This window comes from Bombina bombina, chromosome 7 (genome assembly GCF_027579735.1).
Source record: "Bombina bombina isolate aBomBom1 chromosome 7, aBomBom1.pri, whole genome shotgun sequence".
NCBI lineage: Eukaryota > Metazoa > Chordata > Amphibia > Anura > Bombinatoridae > Bombina > Bombina bombina.
In genome coordinates, this window is record NC_069505.1 from 80,274,968 (window position 1) to 80,295,125 (window position 20,158).

Consider the following 20,158-nt stretch of genomic DNA (forward strand, 5'->3'; position numbering starts at 1 on the left):
GTTGATGGTTGCAGCAATGGATATAGTTCTTTTTGCTCGAATTCATCTAAGACCATTACAACTGTGCATGCTCAAGCAGTGGAATGGGGACTATACAGACTTGTCTCCAATGATTCAAGTAGACCAGAGACTCACTCAGTTGGTGGTTGACCCAGGATCACCTGTCCCAGGGAATGAGTTTCCGCAGACCAGAGTGGGTCATTGTCACCACCGACGCCAGTCTATTAGGCTGGGGCGCGGTCTGGGATTCTCTGAAAGCTCAGGGTCTATGGTCTCGGGAAGAGTCTCTTCTCCCGATAAACATTCTGGAACTGAGAGCGATATTCAATACTCTCCGGGCTTGGCCTCAACTACCGAAGGCCGGATTCATAAGATTCCAGTCAGACAGCAATCTACATCCCAGGAGTACACAACTGGGAGGCGGATTATCTGAGTCGTCAGACTTTTCATCCGGGGGAGTGGGAACTTCACCCGGAGGTGTTTGCCCAGTTGACTCAATTATGGGGCATTTCACAATGGGCAGGGATACTAGAATAACACTAAAATAATATGTATGGTTGATACAAATTTTAATAAAAAATCGATAAAAAGTTATAAGGTTATACTGTGTTATAATTACTCAACACAACAATATCTCAATTACCATCAATTAAAAATCACAAAAATACAGAAAAATGTTCATGGATCCATGATTACAATGCAAGATTAAAATACAATTAAATTAAATTACAAATTAAATGAAACCATATAACCGTTATAGCAAAACGTGCAATTCAAATGGTTAAAATAGGCTGCTAAATGGATTGTTCCTAATTAATAAATAAATAAGGTTGGCAGTCCTAAAAAATGGCAGTCTAGAATGCTGGTCTGATAATCTAGGTGATAAATTGGATGAGACACTTGTATTAAACAGTGTATTGCGTATCCAAATACGGTCAAAAAGAAATTGAGTTCCAGGGTGTGGGTTAATGTTCCAAGTCCCTTATGTGTGGTCCAACCTTTAGTAGGTGTATCCTATAGGTGGTGATGTGAAGGTGTCCAAGAAGGGGATGAAAAGGTGTACTTAAAAAATGTGTACCATAAAATCCAACAAAAAATGCAACAAAAATATCTCAAAAATATCAAAAATATCAAAAAAATATAAAAAATATCTCAACAAAATATGGTGTCCTTGAAGTGTAGAAAAACTAAAAAATTTGGAGAAAATAGTGAAAAAGAAAATAATGGTTGGACAATAATTTAATCCTTGATTTATAATGAAGTGTTTGTTCAAATATCCTAAATCCAAAAAATATAAAAATATGTATAAAGGATCCCCAGTGTACCTGTGGAATACAAAAAAACAAATAGTGCAATAACGCTAAAATAATCCTATACTAAATGAAATGAGGCTTACCATCAATAGCCAACGCGTTTCGACCCTTCCTTTCTCAAGACTGTATTGTGGTAAGCACTGTTAAGCCTCCTTTTATGTTGTGGTGTACCAATCAGAATGCGCTATTTTTGCGCCAAAATATTGAACCTTTGAACCGGAAGTGTTAGTTTCCCATTCAAATGGATCAGTTACAATTGTGTTTATTCCTGTTTGTGTTTATTTCTGTTAGAATTAAAAATGGTTCTTTACTTGGTGTGTTCTTATTCCCCTTATAAGTTGTTTTAGAGATATCAGATTTATCTGATTAGTGGATTTTGATTTGCAGATTGCCGAAACCGGAAGTGTACATTTTATATTGGTATCACTTCCAGTTCGCGGTGTAATGCCGGTATCTTTTCCCATTTTGTTTAAGCATTTGCATCTTTGGCAATTTCTTAATAGGCCCTGAGCACTTGAGATCATAAAAAAGTGCTAGTAATCCTAGATTTGGTTCTAGCACTTTTTTATGATCATGTTTTCCCATTTGACATAATAAGGCATCGAACCAGAATAGTGATTTCTGAGACCTCTTTAGCTTAACTTCTGGAACACCATTCTAACCCTCTATTATCTGATTTAACTCATCAGAATGATTTAAGTGTACTACACAGACCTATAGCTGCATACATATGGGTCACCCATTACATATGTAGCCCTATAAGAATCTCGTCTTATAACAATATTTAAACTAAATTTATATTTTTAACACATCGTATTCCATTATTTTTAGTCTCTTGCTGATAGCTGCATGATTTTAGTAATTAGATAATATTAGTAGTCAGGCAATTTTATATACGATTTCATACACATTTTTATACATTTTTATGGCATATTATATGTATAGATTGTTTATCCTTTTTATAGAAATTTTGGTATTGATAATCTATTTATTTATCTGAATTCTAGCCCCATTGGTAGTATGTAGATTGAACTCTTAGCACCTTAACTATGATCCCAAATAGAGACCAGAAAACCGCTTCCGGTAATTATGTCACATCCGGTATTACACATCAATGCTAATCAATTGAGACACTAGTAAATGTTTGAGAATACAAGACACATTCCAAACCACAAAAGAGCCTGATAAAACAGTCACTCATAATGAAAAAGATGACTCTAGTTGATAGAGAAAGGTGTCGGCCGTGTATCGCCTACCGGAAGTGACACTGGCACAGAGCGCACACTTCCGGTTTCGGCGATTCTGCTCAACATGTATAATAACACAGTTTTCATGTGGTTTTTGGTGTGTATCTCAAGTGCTCAGGGCCTATTGAGAAATTGCCAAAGATGCAAATGCTTAAACAAAATAGGAAAAGATACCGGCATTACACCGCAAACCGGAAGTGATACCAACATAAAATGTACACTTCCGGTTTTGGCGATCTGCAAATCAAAATCCACTAATCGGATAAATCTGATATCTCTAAAACAACTTATAAGGGGAATAAGAACACACCAAGTAAAGAACCATTTTTAATTCTAACAGAAATAAACACAAACAGGAATAAACACAATTGTAACTGATCCATTTGAATGGGAAACTAACACTTCCGGTTCAAAGGTTCAATATTTTGGCGCAAAAATAGCGCATTCTGATTGGTACAACACAACATAAAAGGAGGCTTAACAGTGCTTACCACAATACAGTCTTGAGAAAGGCCCAAGGAAGGGCCGAAACGTGTTGGCTATTGATGGTAAGCCTCATTTCATTTAGTATAGGATTATTTTAGCGTTATTGCACTATTTGTTTTTTTTGTATTCCACAGGTACACTGGGGATCCTTTATACATATTTTTATATTTTTTGGATTTAGGATATTTGAACAAACACTTCATTATCAATCAAGGATTAAATTATTGTCCAACCACTATTTTCTTTTTCACTATTTTCTCCAAATTTTTTAGTTTTTCTACACTTCAAGGACACCATATTTTGTTGAGATATTTTTTATATTTTTTATATTTTTTTGATATTTTTGAGATATTTTTGTTGGATTTTATGGTACACATTTTTTAAGTACACCTTTTCATCCCCTTCTTGGACACCTTCACATCACCACCTATAGGATACACCTACTAAAGGTTGGACCACACATAAGGGACTTGGAACATTAACCCACACCCTGGAACTCAATTTCTTTTTGACCGTATTTGGATACGCAATACACTGTTTAATACAAGTGTCTCATCCAATTTATCACCTAGATTATCAGACCAGCATTCTAGACTGCCATTTTTTAGGACTGCCAACCTTATTTATTTATTAATTAGGAACAATCCATTTAGCAGCCTATTTTAACCATTTGAATTGCACGTTTTGCTATAACGGTTATATGGTTTCATTTAATTTGTAATTTAATTTAATTGTATTTTAATCTTGCAGTGTAATCATGGATCCATGAACATTTTTCTGTATTTTTGTGATTTTTAATTGATGGTAATTGAGATATTGTTGTGTTGAGTAATTATAACACAGTATAACCTTAGAACTTTTTATCGATTTTTTTATTAAATTTGTATCAACCATACATATTATTTTAGTGTTATTCTAGTATCCCTGCCCATTGTGAGGCGCTCCCTAGATCATAACTATACCACTTGTTCAGAACTTTAAGACAAACTAGGTGTCTTAATCTTTCTGGGGAGCTAGTAGGATATAGGAGAGGCGCTGTGAGAAACCCAATAATTTCAATTATGGGGCATTCCAGACATGGATCTGATGGCGTCTCGTCAGAACTTCAAGGTTCCTTGCTACGGGGCCAGATCCAGGGATCCCAAGGCGACTCTAGTGGATGCATTAGTGGCGCCTTGGTCGTTCAACCTAGCTTATGCGTTTCCACTGTTCCCTCTCCTTCCCAGGCTTGTAGCCAGGATCAAACAGGAGAAGGCCTCAGTGATTCTGATAGCTCCTGCGTGGCCACGCAGGACTTGGTATGCAGACCTGGTGAATATGTCATCGGCTCCACTATGGAAGCTACCTTTGAGACAGGATCTTCTAGTACAAGGTCCATTCGAACATCCAATTCTAGTTTCTCTCCAGCTGACTGCTTGGAAATTGAACGCTTGATTTTATCCAAGCGCGGGTTTTCAGATTCAGTGATAGATACTCTGGTCCAAGCCAGAAAACCTGTGACTAGAAGGATTTACCATAAAATATGGAAAAGATATATCTGTTGGTGTGAATCCAAGGGATTCTCATGGAGTAAGATTAAAATTCCCAGGATCCTCTCCTTTCTCCAAGAAGATTTGGATAAGGGATTGTCAGCGAGTTCTCTAAAATTACAGATTTCTGCTTTATCTGTCTTGTTACACAAACGACTGGCAGCTGTGCCAGATGTACAAGCTTTTGTACAGGCTTTGGTCAGAATCAAGCCTGTTTACAGACCTTTGACTCCTCCCTGGAGTCTAAATTTAGTTCTTTCAGTTCTTCAAGGGGTTCCGTTTGAACCCTTACATTCCATAGATATCAAGTTACTATCTTGGAAAGTTTCTGTTTTTGGTTGCTATTTCTTCTGCTAGAAGAGTTTCTGAACTATCTGCTTTGCAGTGTGATCCACCCTATCTGGTGTTCCATTCAGATAAGGTTGTTTTGCGTACCAAGCCTGGTTTTCTTCCAAAAGTTGTTTCCAACAAGAATATTAACCAGGAAATAGTTGTTCCTTCTTTGTGTCCGAATCCAGTTTCAAAGAAGGAACGTTTGTTGCACAATTTGGATGTAGTCCGTGCTTTAAAGTTCTATTTAGAAGCAACAAAGGATTTCAGACAAACTTCTTCTTTGTTTGTCGTTTATTCTGGTAAGAGGAGAGGACAAAAAGTTACTGCTACCTCTCTCTCTTTCTGGCTGAAAAGCATTCTCCGTTTGGCTTATGAGACTGCCAGATGGCAGCCTCCTGAATGAATCACAGCTCACTCTACTAGGGCTGTGGCTTCCACATGGGCCTTCAAGAACGAGGCTTCTGTTGATCAGATATGTAAGGCAGCGACTTGGTCTTCTCTGCACACTTTTGCCAAATTCTACAAATTTGATACTTTTGCTTCTTCGGAGGCTATTTTTGGGAGAAAGGTTTTGCAAGCCGTGGTGCCTTCTGTTTAGGTAACCTGATTTGCTCCCTCCCTTCATCCGTGTCCTAAAGCTTTGGTATTGGTTCCCACAAGTAATGGATGACGCCGTGGACCGGACACACCAATGTTGGAGAAAACAGAATTTATGCTTACCTGATAAATTACTTTCTCCAACGGTGTGTCCGGTCCACGGCCCGCCCTGGTTTTTTAATCAGGTTTGAAAAATTTCTTTCTCTATACACTACAGTCACCACGGCACCCTATAGTTTCTCCTTTTTTTCTCCTAACCGTCGGTCGAATGACTGGGGGGGGCGGAGCCTGGGAGGGACTATATGGACAGCTCTTGCTGTGTGCTCTCCTTGCCATTCCCTGTAGGGGAGGAGAATATCCCACAAGTAATGGATGACGCCGTGGACCGGACACACCGTTGGAGAAAGTAATTTATCAGGTAAGCATAAATTCTGTTTTCTTTTTGGCTGAAGAGTATCATCCGTCTGGCGTATGAGATTGCTTGACAGCAGCCTCCTGAAAGAATTACGGCTTATTCTACTAGGGCTGTGGCTTCCTCATGGGCATTTAAAAACAATGCTTCTGTTGAACAGATTTGCAAGGCTGCGACTTGGTCGTCTCTTCACACTTTTTCCAAATTTTCCAAATTTGATACTTTTGCTTCTTCTGAGGCTGGTTTTGGGAGACGTTCTTCAAGCAGTGGTGCCTTCCGTTTAGGTTCCTGTCTTGTCCCTCCCTTTCATCACTGTCCTGTAGCTTTGGTATTGTATCCCACAAGTAAGGATGAAATCCGTGGACTCGTCATTTCTTGTAGAAGAAAAGTAAATTTATGCTTACCTGATAAATTAATTTCTTCTACGATATGACGAGTCCACGGCCCACCCTGTCATTTTTTAAGACAGATTTAGATTATATTTTATTTTTTATAAACTTCAGTCACCTCTGCACCTTTGGCCTTTCCTTTCTCTTCCTAACTTTGGTTGAATGACTGGAGGTGGAGGGAAGGGAGGGGCGATATATACAGCTCTGCATTGGTGCTCTTTGCCACTTCCTGTTAGCAGGAGGTTAATATCCCTCAAGTGTTTGCCAGACATATAGCTTGTAGATCCAGTGGTTTCCAGCTCCTCTCCAAAGCGGTGCAATCAGTGCCGCTTCCTTTCTCCCATTTCACAACCAGTGCCACGCTTGTACAAGTAGCCATCTCCTGATCTAGTGTGTTGTCAGCGAAAGCCGATTTTGGCTGCTCGTAAGGTGGAGTGTCTAGTCTGCCCTTAGGCACATATGGGAGGGTCATTTGCCGAAAAACATCCGCGGTGCCTTCCGCGGGAACAATGGGTATCTCCTTCAGAGTCTCCTCTATGGCAGTCTGGAAAGCATCCAGGAGATTGCCCAGTCTGGTCTCAATCCAGGCTGCATGCGCCATAAGTGTCATCGGTATCTGCACCAAAACTTTTTGAATGTTCCCAGTCAGTAGCTCATTTCAGCTCACAAATAAATAGAATTAAGAGTTTGTCGAGAGTATCTATGTACTTTTTGACCCGAGGGTCTATGAGGGTATGAGCGGAAGCTGCAGACACACATTTCCCCGTCCGCAGGCCCGTTAAGGCCCAACTAGCCAAGGCTATGCGCTACTCGCTTAGAGAACATAGACAGGCCTGCCAGTATCCGTTCCTTATCCCTAGCATAAAGGGTAAACTATTATTGCTTCTCAAGAGTTGAGGTTATGTTGGAATAAACCCTAGTTTAGTAGAATATGAGCAGGAGCTTCATTGAGACACGTCCTGTCTCTCCAAGCATAGGCTCCGCCCCCCTGGAATAAATTTTTATTTTGGTTGAAAACGATCTCTCTCTGTGGTTTTGTTCAGGAGATGTCCCTTAATTGGGGTCCTGATTTATTTGATATTACCAGTGCAGGTGAAGATAGACTTTGAAAATCACTTTACTAAGTGATTTTCGATCCTCTCTTTATATCTTTATTTATATATATATATATATATATATATATATATATATATATATATATATATATATCTCTTTATATATATATATATATATATATATATATCTATATATATATATATCTCTTTATATATATATATATATATATATATCTCTTTATATATATATATATATATATATATATATATATATATATATATCTCTTTATATATATATATATATATATATATATATATATATATATATCTTTATATATATATATATATATATATCTTTATATATATATATATATATATATATATATATATTTATATATATATATATATATATATATATATATCTTTATATATATATATATATATATATATATATATATCTTTATATATATATATATATATATATCTATATATATATATATATATATATATATATATCTTTATATATATATATATATATATATATATATATATATATATATATTTATATATATATATATATATATATATATATATATATATCTTTATATATATATATATATATATATATCTTTATATATATATATATATATCTTTATATATATATATATATATATCTTTATATATATATATATATATATATCTTTATATATATATATATATATATCTTTATATATATATATATATATCTTTATATATATATATATATATCTTTATATATATATATATATATCTTTATATATATATATATATATATATATATATCTTTATATATATATATATATCTTTATATATATATATATATATATATATATTTCTCTTGTAGTGTGTTCAGTCCACGGGTCATCCATTACTTATGGGATATATTCTCCTTCCCAACAGGAAGTTGCAAGAGGATCACCCAAGCAGAGCTGCTATATAGCTCCTCCCCTCACATGTCATATCCAGTCATTCTCTTGCAACTCTCAACAAAGAAGGAGGTCGTGAGAGGAGTTAGGAGTTTTTTACTTAATTATTCTTCAATCAAAAGTTTGTTATTTTAAATGGCACCGGAGTGTGCTGTTTTTTCTCTCAGGCAGTATTTAGAAGAAGAATCTGCCTGCGTTTTCTATGATCTTAGCAGACGTAACTAAGATCCACTGGCTGTTCTCGTACATTCTGAGGAGTGGGGTAACTTCAGAAAAGGGAATAGCATGCGGGGTCCCCTGCAAATGAGGTATGTGCAGTAAAATATTTTCTAAGGAATGGAATTGACTAAGAAAACACTGCTGATACCCATATGATGTAAGTACAGCCTTAAATGCAGTAGTAGCGACTGGTATCAGGCTGATAAATGTATGCGCAGTAGAGTTATTTTCTAGGGAATGGAATTTGACTGAGAAAATAATGTTAATACTGAAATAATGTATGAGCCTTAACTGCAGTAGAAGCGACTGGTAGCAGGCTTAGTGATAACTTTACATAACATTTGAAATGTTTGTTTTTAAAACGTTTACTGGCATGTTAATCGTTTTGTGAGGTACTTGGTGATAAATCTTTTGGGGCATGATTTTTTTCCACATGGCTAACGTATATTTCTGCATAGAAACCGTTATATCAGGTCTCCCACTGTTGTAATATGAGTGGGAGGGGCCTTTTTTTAGTGCCTTGTTGCGCAGTTAAAATTCAATCACAGTCTTCCTGCTTCTTCCTCCTTGATCCAGGACGTCTCCAGAGAGCTCAGGGGTCTTCAAAATTTATTTTTGAGGGAGGTAATCAGTCACAGCAGACCTGTGACAGTGTATTTGACTGTGATAAAAACGTTAACTGTTGAATTGATTATCCGTTTTGGGTATTAAGGGGTTAAATCATCCTTTTGCTAGTGGGTGCAATCCTCTGCTAATTTCATACATTTACTGTTAAAATTTGGTTGCTATAACTGAATTAGTTAAATGTTATTTCAACTGTGACAGTTTTTTTGTGTTTTTAAAAAGCGCAGCAGCGTTTTTTATATTGCTTGTAAATTTATTGAAAGTATTCTCCAAGCTTGCTAGCCTCATTGCTAGTCTGTTTAAACATGTCTGATACAGATGAATCTGCTTGTTCATTATGTTTAAAAGCCAATGTGGAGCCCAATAGAAATATGTGTACCAATTGTATTGATGTTACTTTAAATAAAAGTCAGTCTTTACCGGTAAAGAAATTATCACCAGACAACGAGGGGGAAGTTATGCCGGCTAACTCTCCTCACGTGTCAGTACCTTCGCCTCCCGCTCAGGAGGTGAGTGATATTGTGGCGCCAAGTACATCAAGGCCCTTACAAATCACTTTGCAAGATATGGCTAATGTTATGACAGAAGTATTATCTAACTTGCCTGAGTTAAGAGGCAAGCGCGATAGCTCTGGGTTAAGGACAGAGCGCGCTGATGACACGAGAGCCATGTCCGATACTGCGTCACAATTTGCAGAACATGAGGACGGAGAGCTTCATTCTGTGGGTGACGGATCTGATCCAGGGAGACCGGATTCAGAAATTTCAAATTTTAAATTTAAGCTTGAGAACCTCCATGTATTGCTAGGGGAGGTGTTAGCAGCTCTGAATGATTGTGACACGGTTGCAATCCCAGAGAAATTATGTAGGCTGGATAAATACTTTGCGGTACCGGTGTGTACTGACGTTTTTCCTATACCTAAAAGGCTTACAGAGATTATTGACAATGAGTGGGATAGACCCGGTGTGCCTTTTTCCCCTCCTCCGATATTTAGAAAAATGTTCCCAATAGATGCTACCACACGAGACTTATGGCAGACGGTCCCTAAGGTGGAGGGAGCAGTTTCTACTTTAGCTAAGCGTACCACTATCCCGGTGGAGGATAGTTGTGCTTTCTCAGATCCAATGGATAAAAAATTAGAAGGTTACCTTAAGAAAATGTTTGTTCAACAAGGTTTTATATTACAGCCCCTTGCATGCATTGCACCCGTCACTGCTGCGGCGGCATTCTGGTTTGAGTCTCTGGAAGAGGCTATTCGCACAGCACCATTGGATGAGATTATGAACAAGCTTAAAGCACTTAAGCTAGCTAATGCGTTTGTTTCGGATGCCGTTGTGCATTTAACCAAACTAACGGCTAAGAACTCCGGATTCGCCATCCAGGCGCGCAGAGCACTATGGCTTAAATCCTGGTCAGCAGACGTGACTTCTAAATCTAAATTGCTTAATATTCCTTTCAAAGGGCAAACCTTATTCGGGCCCGGCTTGAAAGAAATTATTGCTGACATTACTGTAGGTAAGGGTCACACCCTTCCTCAGGACAGGGCCAAATCAAAGGCCAAACAGTCTAATTTTCGTGCCTTTCGTAATTTCAAGGCAGAAGCAGCATCAACTTCCTCCGCTCCAAAACAGGAAGGAACTGCTGCTCGTTACAGACAGGGTTGGAAAGGCAACCAGTCCTGGAACAAGGGCAAGCAGGCCAGAAAGCCTACTTCTGCCCCTAAGACAGCATGAAGAAAGGGCCCCCTATCCGGAAACGGATCTAGTGGGGGGCAGACTTTCTCTCTTCGCCCAGGCTTGGGCAAGAGATGTCCAGGATCCCTGGACGCTGGAGATCATATCTCAGGGATATCTTCTGGACTTCAAAGCTTCTCCTCCACAAGGGAAATTTCACCTGTCAAGGTTATCAACAAACCTAATAAAGAAAGAGGCATTTCTACAATGTGTACAAGACCTCTTAGTAATGGGAGTGATCCACGCAGTTCCGCGGACGGAACAAGGGCAAGGTTTTTACTCAAATCTGTTTGTGGTTCCCAAAAAAGAGGGAACCTTCAGACCAATCTTAGACCTAAAGATCTTAAACAAGTTCCTAAGGGTTCCATCGTTCAAGATGGAAACTATTCGAACCATCCTACCCATGATCCAAGAGGGTCAGTATATGACCACAGTGGACTTAAAGGATGCATACTTTCACATACCGATTCACAAAGATCATTATCGGTACCTAAGATTTGCCTTTCTAGACAGGCATTACCAGTTTGTAGCTCTTCCCTTCGGGTTAGCTACGGCCCTGAGAATTTTTACAAAGGTTCTGGGCTCACTTCTGGTGGTACTAAGACCGCGAGGCATAGCGGTGGCTCCGTACCTAGACGACATTCTGATACAAGCGTCAAGTTTTCAAAATACAAAGTCTCATACAGAGATAGTTCTAGCTTTTCTAAGGTCGCATGGGTGGAAAGTGAACATGGAAAAGAGTTCTCTATTACCACTCACAAGGGTTCCCTTTCTAGGGACTCTTATAGATTCTGTAGAGATGAAGATTTACCTGACGGAGTCCAGGTTATCAAAAATTCTAAATGCTTGCCGTGTCCTTCATTCCATTCCAAGCCCATCAGTAGCTCAGTGCATGGAAGTAATCGGCTTAATGGTCACGGCAATGGACATAGTACCATTTGCGCGCCTGCATCTCAGACCGCTGCAATTATGCATGCTAAGTCAGTGGAATGGGGATTACTCAGATCTGTCCCATCTACTGAATCTGGACCAGGAGGCCAGAGATTCTCTTCTCTGGTGGTTGTCTCGGGTCCATCTGTCCAAAGGAATGACCTTTCGCAGGCCAGATTGGACGATTGTAACAACAGATGCCAGCCTACTAGGCTGGGGCGCAGTCTGGAACTCCCTGAAGGCTCAGGGATCGTGGACTCAGGAGGAGAAACTCCTCCCAATAAACATTCTGGAATTAAGAGCAATATTCAATGCTCTTCTAGCTTGGCCTCAGTTAGCAACCCTGAGGTTCATCAGATTTCAGTCGGACAACATCACGACTGTGGCTTACATCAACCATCAAGGGGGAACCAGGAGTTCCCTAGCGATGTTAGAAGTCTCGAAGATAATTCGCTGGGCAGAGTCTCACTCTTGCCACCTGTCAGCGATCTACATCCCAGGCGTGGAGAACTGGGAGGCGGACTTTCTAAGTCGCCAGACCTTTCATCTGGGGGAGTGGGAACTTCACCCGGAGGTCTTTACCCAACTGATTCTTCGTTGGGGCGAACCTGAACTGGATCTCATGGCATCTCGCCAGAACGCCAAGCTTCCTTGTTACGGATCCAGGTCCAGGGACCCGGGAGCGGTGCTGATAGATGCACTAGCAGCCCCTTGGGTTTTCAACATGGCTTATGTGTTTCCACCGTTTCCGTTGCTGCCTCGACTGATTGCCAAGATCAAACGGGAGAGAGCATCAGTGATTCTGATAGCGCCTGCGTGGCCACGCAGGACCTGGTATGCAGACCTAGTGGACATGTCGTCCTGTCCACCATGGTCTCTGCCTCTGAGGCAGGACCTTCTAATTCAGGGTCCTTTCAACCATCCAAGCCTAATTTCTCTGAGGCTGACTGCATGGAGATTGAACGCTTGATTCTATCAAAGCGTGGTTTCTCTGAGTCGGTTATTGATACATTAATACAGGCTCGGAAACCTGTTACCAGAAAAATTTACCATAAGATATGGCGTAAATATTTATATTGGTGTGAATCCAAGAGTTACTCATGGAGTAAGGTTAGGATTCCTAGGATATTGTCTTTTCTACAAGAGGGTTTAGAAAAGGGTTTATCTGCTAGTTCGTTAAAGGGACAGATTTCTGCTCTGTCTATTCTTTTACACAAACGTCTGGCAGAAGTTCCAGACGTTCAGGCTTTTTGTCAAGCTTTAGCTAGGATTAAGCCTGTGTTTAAGACTGTTGCTCCGCCGTGGAGCTTAAACTTAGTTCTTAACGTTCTTCAAGGTGTTCCGTTTGAACCCCTTCATTCCATTGATATTAAGCTGTTATCTTGGAAAGTTCTGTTTTTGATGGCTATTTCCTCGGCTCGAAGAGTCTCTGAGTTATCTGCCTTACATTGTGATTCTCCTTATCTGATTTTTCATTCAGACAAGGTAGTTCTGCGTACTAAACCTGGGTTTTTACCTAAGGTAGTTTCTAACAGGAATATCAATCAAGAGATTGTTGTTCCATCATTATGTCCTAATCCTTCTTCAAAGAAGGAACGTCTTTTGCATAATCTGGACGTAGTCCGTGCCCTGAATTTCTACTTACAGGCAACTAAAGATTTTCGGCAAACTTCTTCTCTGTTTGTCGTTTATTCTGGACAGAGGAGAGGTCAAAAGGCTTCGGCCACCTCTCTCTCTTTTTGGCTTCGTAGCATAATACGTTTAGCCTATGAGACTGCTGGACAGCAGCCCCCTGAAAGAATTACAGCTCATTCCACTAGAGCTGTGGCTTCCACCTGGGCCTTTAAGAATGAGGCCTCTGTTGAACAGATTTGCAAGGCTGCAACTTGGTCTTCACTTCATACCTTTTCAAAATTTTACAAATTTGACACTTTTGCTTCTTCGGAGGCTGTTTTTGGGAGAAAGGTTCTACAGGCAGTGGTTCCTTCTGTTTAAATGTTCCTGCCTTGTCACTCCCATCATCCGTGTACTTTATCTTTGGTATTGGTATCCCATAAGTAATGGATGACCCGTGGACTGAACACACTACAAGATAAATAAATTTATCAGGTGAGCATAATTTATGATGTGTATATATATATATATATATATATATATATATATATATATATATATATATATATATATATATATATATATATATTTATATTTTTTTATATATATATATTTTTATATATATATATATATATATATATATATCACAGATTTTTTATCAATTGTTCAAATCACATGTTTTATATTACATGTTTAGTATATATCATTAGTGAAGTTTGATACTTCACATGGACCGCCGAGTCCACAAGTATACAATTTTTACAATTTAGATTTGCAATAGGTTTATAACATCAATATTGGCTGGTACCAGTTTAGTTTAGGTTTTCACAAGTGGGATAACTTATCATTATTATTGTTTTTGAATGTTTTTGATTGCACTTTACTCACTCACTTTACTCACGAAATTTATCACAAAATTGTTCATTTTTATTTTTGCCTTTTGTTGTTTGAATGTAAACACATGTAGACCTATAGCACGGGTCATGCACCACCATTTAGAGTTTGTTTTTTCACATATTGCTCACATTGTATGAGATAACATCGTCTTACAGACACCACTAGGATTTGTATTAATTCTAGATAAACCCAAATCTAGTAGAACATTGTATCGAATTTTTGGTTAAGGATTTACACACTTGTACACAAGAGGGTTAATAACCCAAGATTATTGTATCTCTAGTAATCCATCCATCTGGTTGAAATAACCGGACCATATTCTGTCTTACAAGATTCCATATTCATTTTTATTTCTATTTTTATTTTTATTCTTTCATTGTTAAGGTTAGCATTGATGTTTTACATCTAATTATTAATTTTAAACTGTGGTTTTTATGTATGAGCTTAATTAAATATATTTGTATGGAATTTCGGTGAATCATTAATCTTGAGTTTCCAGATAATACTTAGGATTATACAAATTCTAAGGGCATTAGTTAGAGACCTGTCCCATTCCTGTGGTATATCTAAGCCAGTGGCGCTCCTATATATCCTATTATCTGTGTTCTGTCTTTAGACCTATTAGGGGGCCTTCCTTATAGTGAGCAGATATCGGTCTTAGGCGCTAGTTACTTTTCTGTACAAGTTATTGTGTTTAGGATCATTGTCATGTTGGAATGTCCAATTATGTCCCATGCGCAGCTTCCGGGCTGATGAATGCAAATTTTCCTACAGTATTTTTTTATAGCATACTGCATTCATCTTGCCATCAATTCTTACCAAATTTCCTGTGCCTTAGTAGCTCACACATCCCCAAAACATGAGCAATCCACCTCCGTGTTTCACAGTAGGAATGGTGTACCTTTCATCATAGGCCTTGTTGACTCCTCTCCAAATGTAGCATTTATGGTTGTGGCCAAAAAGCTAAATTTTGGTCTCATCAATCCAAATGACTTTGTGCCAGAAGATTTGAGGCTTGTCTCTGTGCTGTTTGGCGTATTGTAAGCGGGATACTTCATGGCATTTGCGTAGTAATGGCTTTCTTCTGGCGACTTGACCATGCAGCCCATCTTTCTTCAAGTGCCTCCTTATTGTGCATCTGGAAACAGCCACACCACATGTCGTGTATTTCACCTGAAGTTATTTGTGGGTTTGTTTTGGCATCCCGAACAATTTTCCTGGCAGTTGTGGCTGAAATTTTAGTTGGTCTACCTGACTGTGGTTTGGTTTCAACAGAACCCCTCATTTTCCACTTCTTTATTAGAGTTTGAACACTGCTGATTTGCATTCTCAATTCCTTGGATATCTTTTTATATCCCTTTCCTGTTATATACAGTTCAACTACCTTTTCCCGCAGATCCTTTGACAATTCTTTTGCTTTCCCCATGACTCAAAATCCAGAAACGACAGTGCAACACTGGATGAAAGATGCAAGGGTCTGTCAGGAGTCCAGGAACTCATTGACCTTTTATACACACACACCAATTACAAGCAAACAGATCACAGGTGAGGATGGTTTCCTTTTAATAGCCATTCAAACTCCTTTGTGTCAACTTGTGTGCATGTTATCAGGCCAAAATCACCAGGGTATGTAAACTTTTGATCAGGGTCATTTTGGTAATTTCTGTTGTCATGATTAAGGCCTAATACGGGCTGAAACACGTTGACCAGAGTACTGGTAAGCCTATTTTCATCTTACTTTAAATGTGAAAACGATCTACACTATTATCCATTTCTTTTACAGGAGGATTTCTTTGGAAACACTCTATATGATAAGCAGCAGCCTTAAAGTTTTAAAGGACACGTGAAAAGTTTTAAAGCACACGTGTGTGAGCACACATCATTTTACCATTAGAATATCTACTTACCCACATAAGGAAAACATTAAGAAGTACAATATTGAATATTTTGCATTAGATGTTTGCAATTTTATTTTTTCACTAGTTTTTACTTATTTTGCATCAATCACCTTTTTTTTTACTTTTTTTCTTCCTCTTTTCATTTTTCTTTTTATCTTCTTTTTCCACATTTTTTCATAATTTTTAACAATCACTTATTGGAACTTGAAGTTTGCATTTTTTGATTTTAAAATACACAAAATGTATCTTTTTGATTTTTGCTTTTTGAATTTTTCACTATGACTGGTTATTCAAGGATTATAGAGGATTTCTAAAGTCGAAATTCTATATCATCATCATACACCATATTTATCACCACTGAGGGAATTTAACACTATATTGGATATATTATTCGGATATATTGGTCTCACCTTACTTACGTTTGAACTCAAATCTCATCAAGTGAAATAATTTTTTATTGGAATTTTTTATTGAAGATAATTTTTACAATTTTTTTTATATACTTTATATAATTAAGCATTATATAATTAAGTACTGTATACCATTTTTAAGTTAGATCATTGAATCATTGTTTGTTTTTGTTTTTATTTTTCACTGTAACCAGTATCTAATCTTAACACATGGATCCATGATTGTTATTGTATATGTATTGAATAAATTTACTAGGATTTTAGAATTTTTGAGTACCCTAGCCTCCATCAGGTCAGGCGCTTTGGTAATATACATTATTTAATTTTCACAATTTTTGACAGCTAGGTGTCATATCAGAGCCACAAGGTACATCTAACAGGCGCTATAGCGAATACTTCTTTCATTTACCCAACACCAAACATCCATGTTATATTTGTGTATACAGTATGTGTAATCGCCATCACACACACTCTCCCGGGTAGGTTGCCACCCCTTGGTGACGTCACCATCTCGGGTAACGTGGGATTTCGGTCCTAAAACCAAAAGTGACGAATATACATTTTATCCCAAAGCACATATCAATAATCGAACAATATACCCAATTGATATAATACAAGGTGAGTCATAGATCAAACATGACTATATATAGTTATACCTCACTTTACAGCAGTTCGCTAATTCAGCGCTTTGTGGAGCTGAAGTTCAATCTCCAAGGATTTTGAAACAGTGCTGTAATCTACGTGAGATTGCAAGAAAAAGGACTGACACCATTTTGTTATGCACAGTTCTCTGTTTTCAACATTACAGTGCAATCTGTGTCTCAGTGTTCTAGTCTGGCACATTTTACTACAGTAATTGTCACTATTTTACAGGTACAGTTTTTATTAAATACTGTGCTGTGTTAGTGTTAAACTAAACTTAGCGCTATTGCACCCCTAATATATGTTAGTTCAAACATGTTTTTAAACACACTGGCAAGTGAAAAGAAAGCTAAAACTGCCTTTCACTTTACAGCAGTGCTCCGGTCCCTAACACGCTGTATGAGCGGGGTATACCTGTGTGTGTGTGTGTGTGTGTATATATATATATATATATATATATATAGAACTATATATTCTAGATAGAACTGCAGTATTCTTTCTAGTTATCCAGTGGGTCTAGGGGAAAACAGAGACCCACAGGGTAAATTACTGTAAAAGCAGGAAAAATGATGTGTTTACGTATTAAACATACTTTACTTAATTAAGAGAGTTTGTGTCAGGGTTCCTGGGTTGTATATGCCCTTCAGTGGCTCTCATGCAGTGTAAAGAGCCTCTGTACTATAGTACACATCCTGTTATTTTATCATGTGTGTGCTGTGTGTGCATTTTGTTATCTATGTGTCTAAGCAGTGACCCCTGACTTCTCTAATCTAGCAGGACTGCTACTTCCTAATCCAGCAGGACTTTGTCTATCTGTTGAGGGATGTGGATATGGCTGGCTGTGATTTCACAGTTTCCTGTGACAATTTTTTTTTAAATGGTGACAATATTCTGATTCTATATTTTGCTTTATTACTACACGTCAAAACCTTTAGTCACTTGTTTTTTTACTTGTTGGTAAATTCATTTTTGTTTTCATGCTAATCTTATTAAAATGTTAGTACCAGTTTCTTCTTAAAGTGAGTTGGAAGTGAAGAGCTAACATCTGTAGTTGTCGCTGTATTTATTTATATATCTACGCCTTATACTTATTCCTGTTTGGGAATTTTTGTAATGTCATCTAGAGGCTACAGAGATCCAGTCAATCAGAGGCTGTATAGCAGATACTGTATAGCAGATATATATAGATATATATATCATTGTTCTCGCTCCCGTGAAGCTATTTGAGTCAGAACTGATTGGCTAAAATGCATGTCTGTAAATAGCACAGAGATAAGGGGCAGTCTGCAGAGGCTTGGGTACCAGGTAATTGCAGAGGTAAAAAATATATTAATATAAAAGTGTTGGTTATCTAGAATTGGGGAATGGGTAATAAAGGGATTATCTCTTTTAAACATTTTTTGGGAGTAAACTGTCCCTTTGAAGTGCCACTGTTCTGGGTTTATATAGTTTATATAGTTTTCTTTAAAACACTGTCATGTTCCACAATGTGAAGTAAATATCTTATTTGTACATCTGCTTTTAATTGATACAATACTGGTAAATATGCTGCTCAAATACAACGTAACATATATATATATATATATGTATTGTTCTATTAATGGCACATGTGGCATATAATGTCATTTGCAGCCTAAACTATATTTTTAAAGGGCTATAAGTGCAAAAAAACATCTTATGTGCATGGATATAATTATGTGTGTAATTGCTGCGTTAAAGGAAACTAAAGTCAAAATTAAACTTTCATGGTTCAGATAGATGAAACAATTTCAAACACTTTTCCAATTTACTTTCATTTTGTAAATGTGCCCAATCATTTTATATACACACTTTCTGAGGCACCAGCTCCTACTGAGCATGTGCAAGAGTTCTCAGTGTATACGTATGAGTCTGTGATTGGCTGATGGCTGTCACATGATACAGGGGGTTGGCAAGTTGAAGTAAATTGTTAAATTTGTCAGAAAAAAAATCTATTTTTCATTTAAAATTCAAAGTGTTATTGCCTTTTCTTTGAGACCCAATGACAATAGATGTGTGTGTAGCCAGTAATCGTCAGCTAGCTCCCAGTAGTGCAGACTTCAACTAAGTGTTTAACCCATTTGCAAGGGTTAAACACAGGACACATTGCATATAAAACATTGCAACACTTTCTTTTCTTTTTACTTTTATGCCCCTTTAATCTATTAAATACTTTAAAATCAATCTGTGTGAATATTAACATTATCATTTTGTTGCAAAGATAATTGTTTCTGAATGTTTGGTTGAACTTTGAAACTCTTTAATTGCACTTTCAGGTAAAAGCAAAGAAGCTGAGATAAAGAGGATTAACAAAGAGCTGGCCAACATTCGCTCTAAATTTAAAGGTAAGTGCTGGATTACTTAAAGCAGGAGTCACTGGGTTTTATCAAGCCTTGCACTAAATATTTATGGTTAAAGGGACACTCAAGTCAAAATAAACTTTTATGATTCAGATAGAGCAGTAGTTTTAAGACACTTTACAATTTTGCACAGTCTTTTCATATACACACATTTCTGGGTAACAAGATTCTACAGAGCATGTGCACAAGCTCACATGGTGTACGTATACTTGTCTGTGATTGGGTGATGTTTGTCACATGATACAGGGGCTGGAGAATAGGAAAAAAAATACATTTGTCAGAAATAAAATCTACATATTTGAAATTGAGTAGGTATTAAATCATTGTATTTTTATTATACACGTGTTAGTTATGCAATTCGACTGCAATGAGTGGTCCTTTAAAGAAAAGTGAATGCCTTAAACAAATTAAAAAATAATTTTAAAGGGATATTAAACAGCTGAGCACAACTACAGTAGCAGGTTACTAGTAACCATTTTATTGTTTT

At 37.5% G+C, this 20,158-nt stretch overlaps 1 protein-coding gene across 2 annotated transcripts in view; it reads left to right on the forward strand.

Annotated features, from left to right (window-relative positions):
- LOC128665902 (AP-2 complex subunit alpha-2) overlaps positions 1-20,158 on the forward strand; it is a 442,402-nt gene that overhangs the window by 106,389 nt on the left and 315,855 nt on the right. For both annotated transcript variants that reach the window (XM_053720151.1, XM_053720152.1), the window contains exon 2: positions 19,588-19,656. In XM_053720151.1, the coding sequence (XP_053576126.1) occupies positions 19,588-19,656 (69 nt within the window). The remainder of the gene's footprint in view (positions 1-19,587; positions 19,657-20,158) is intronic.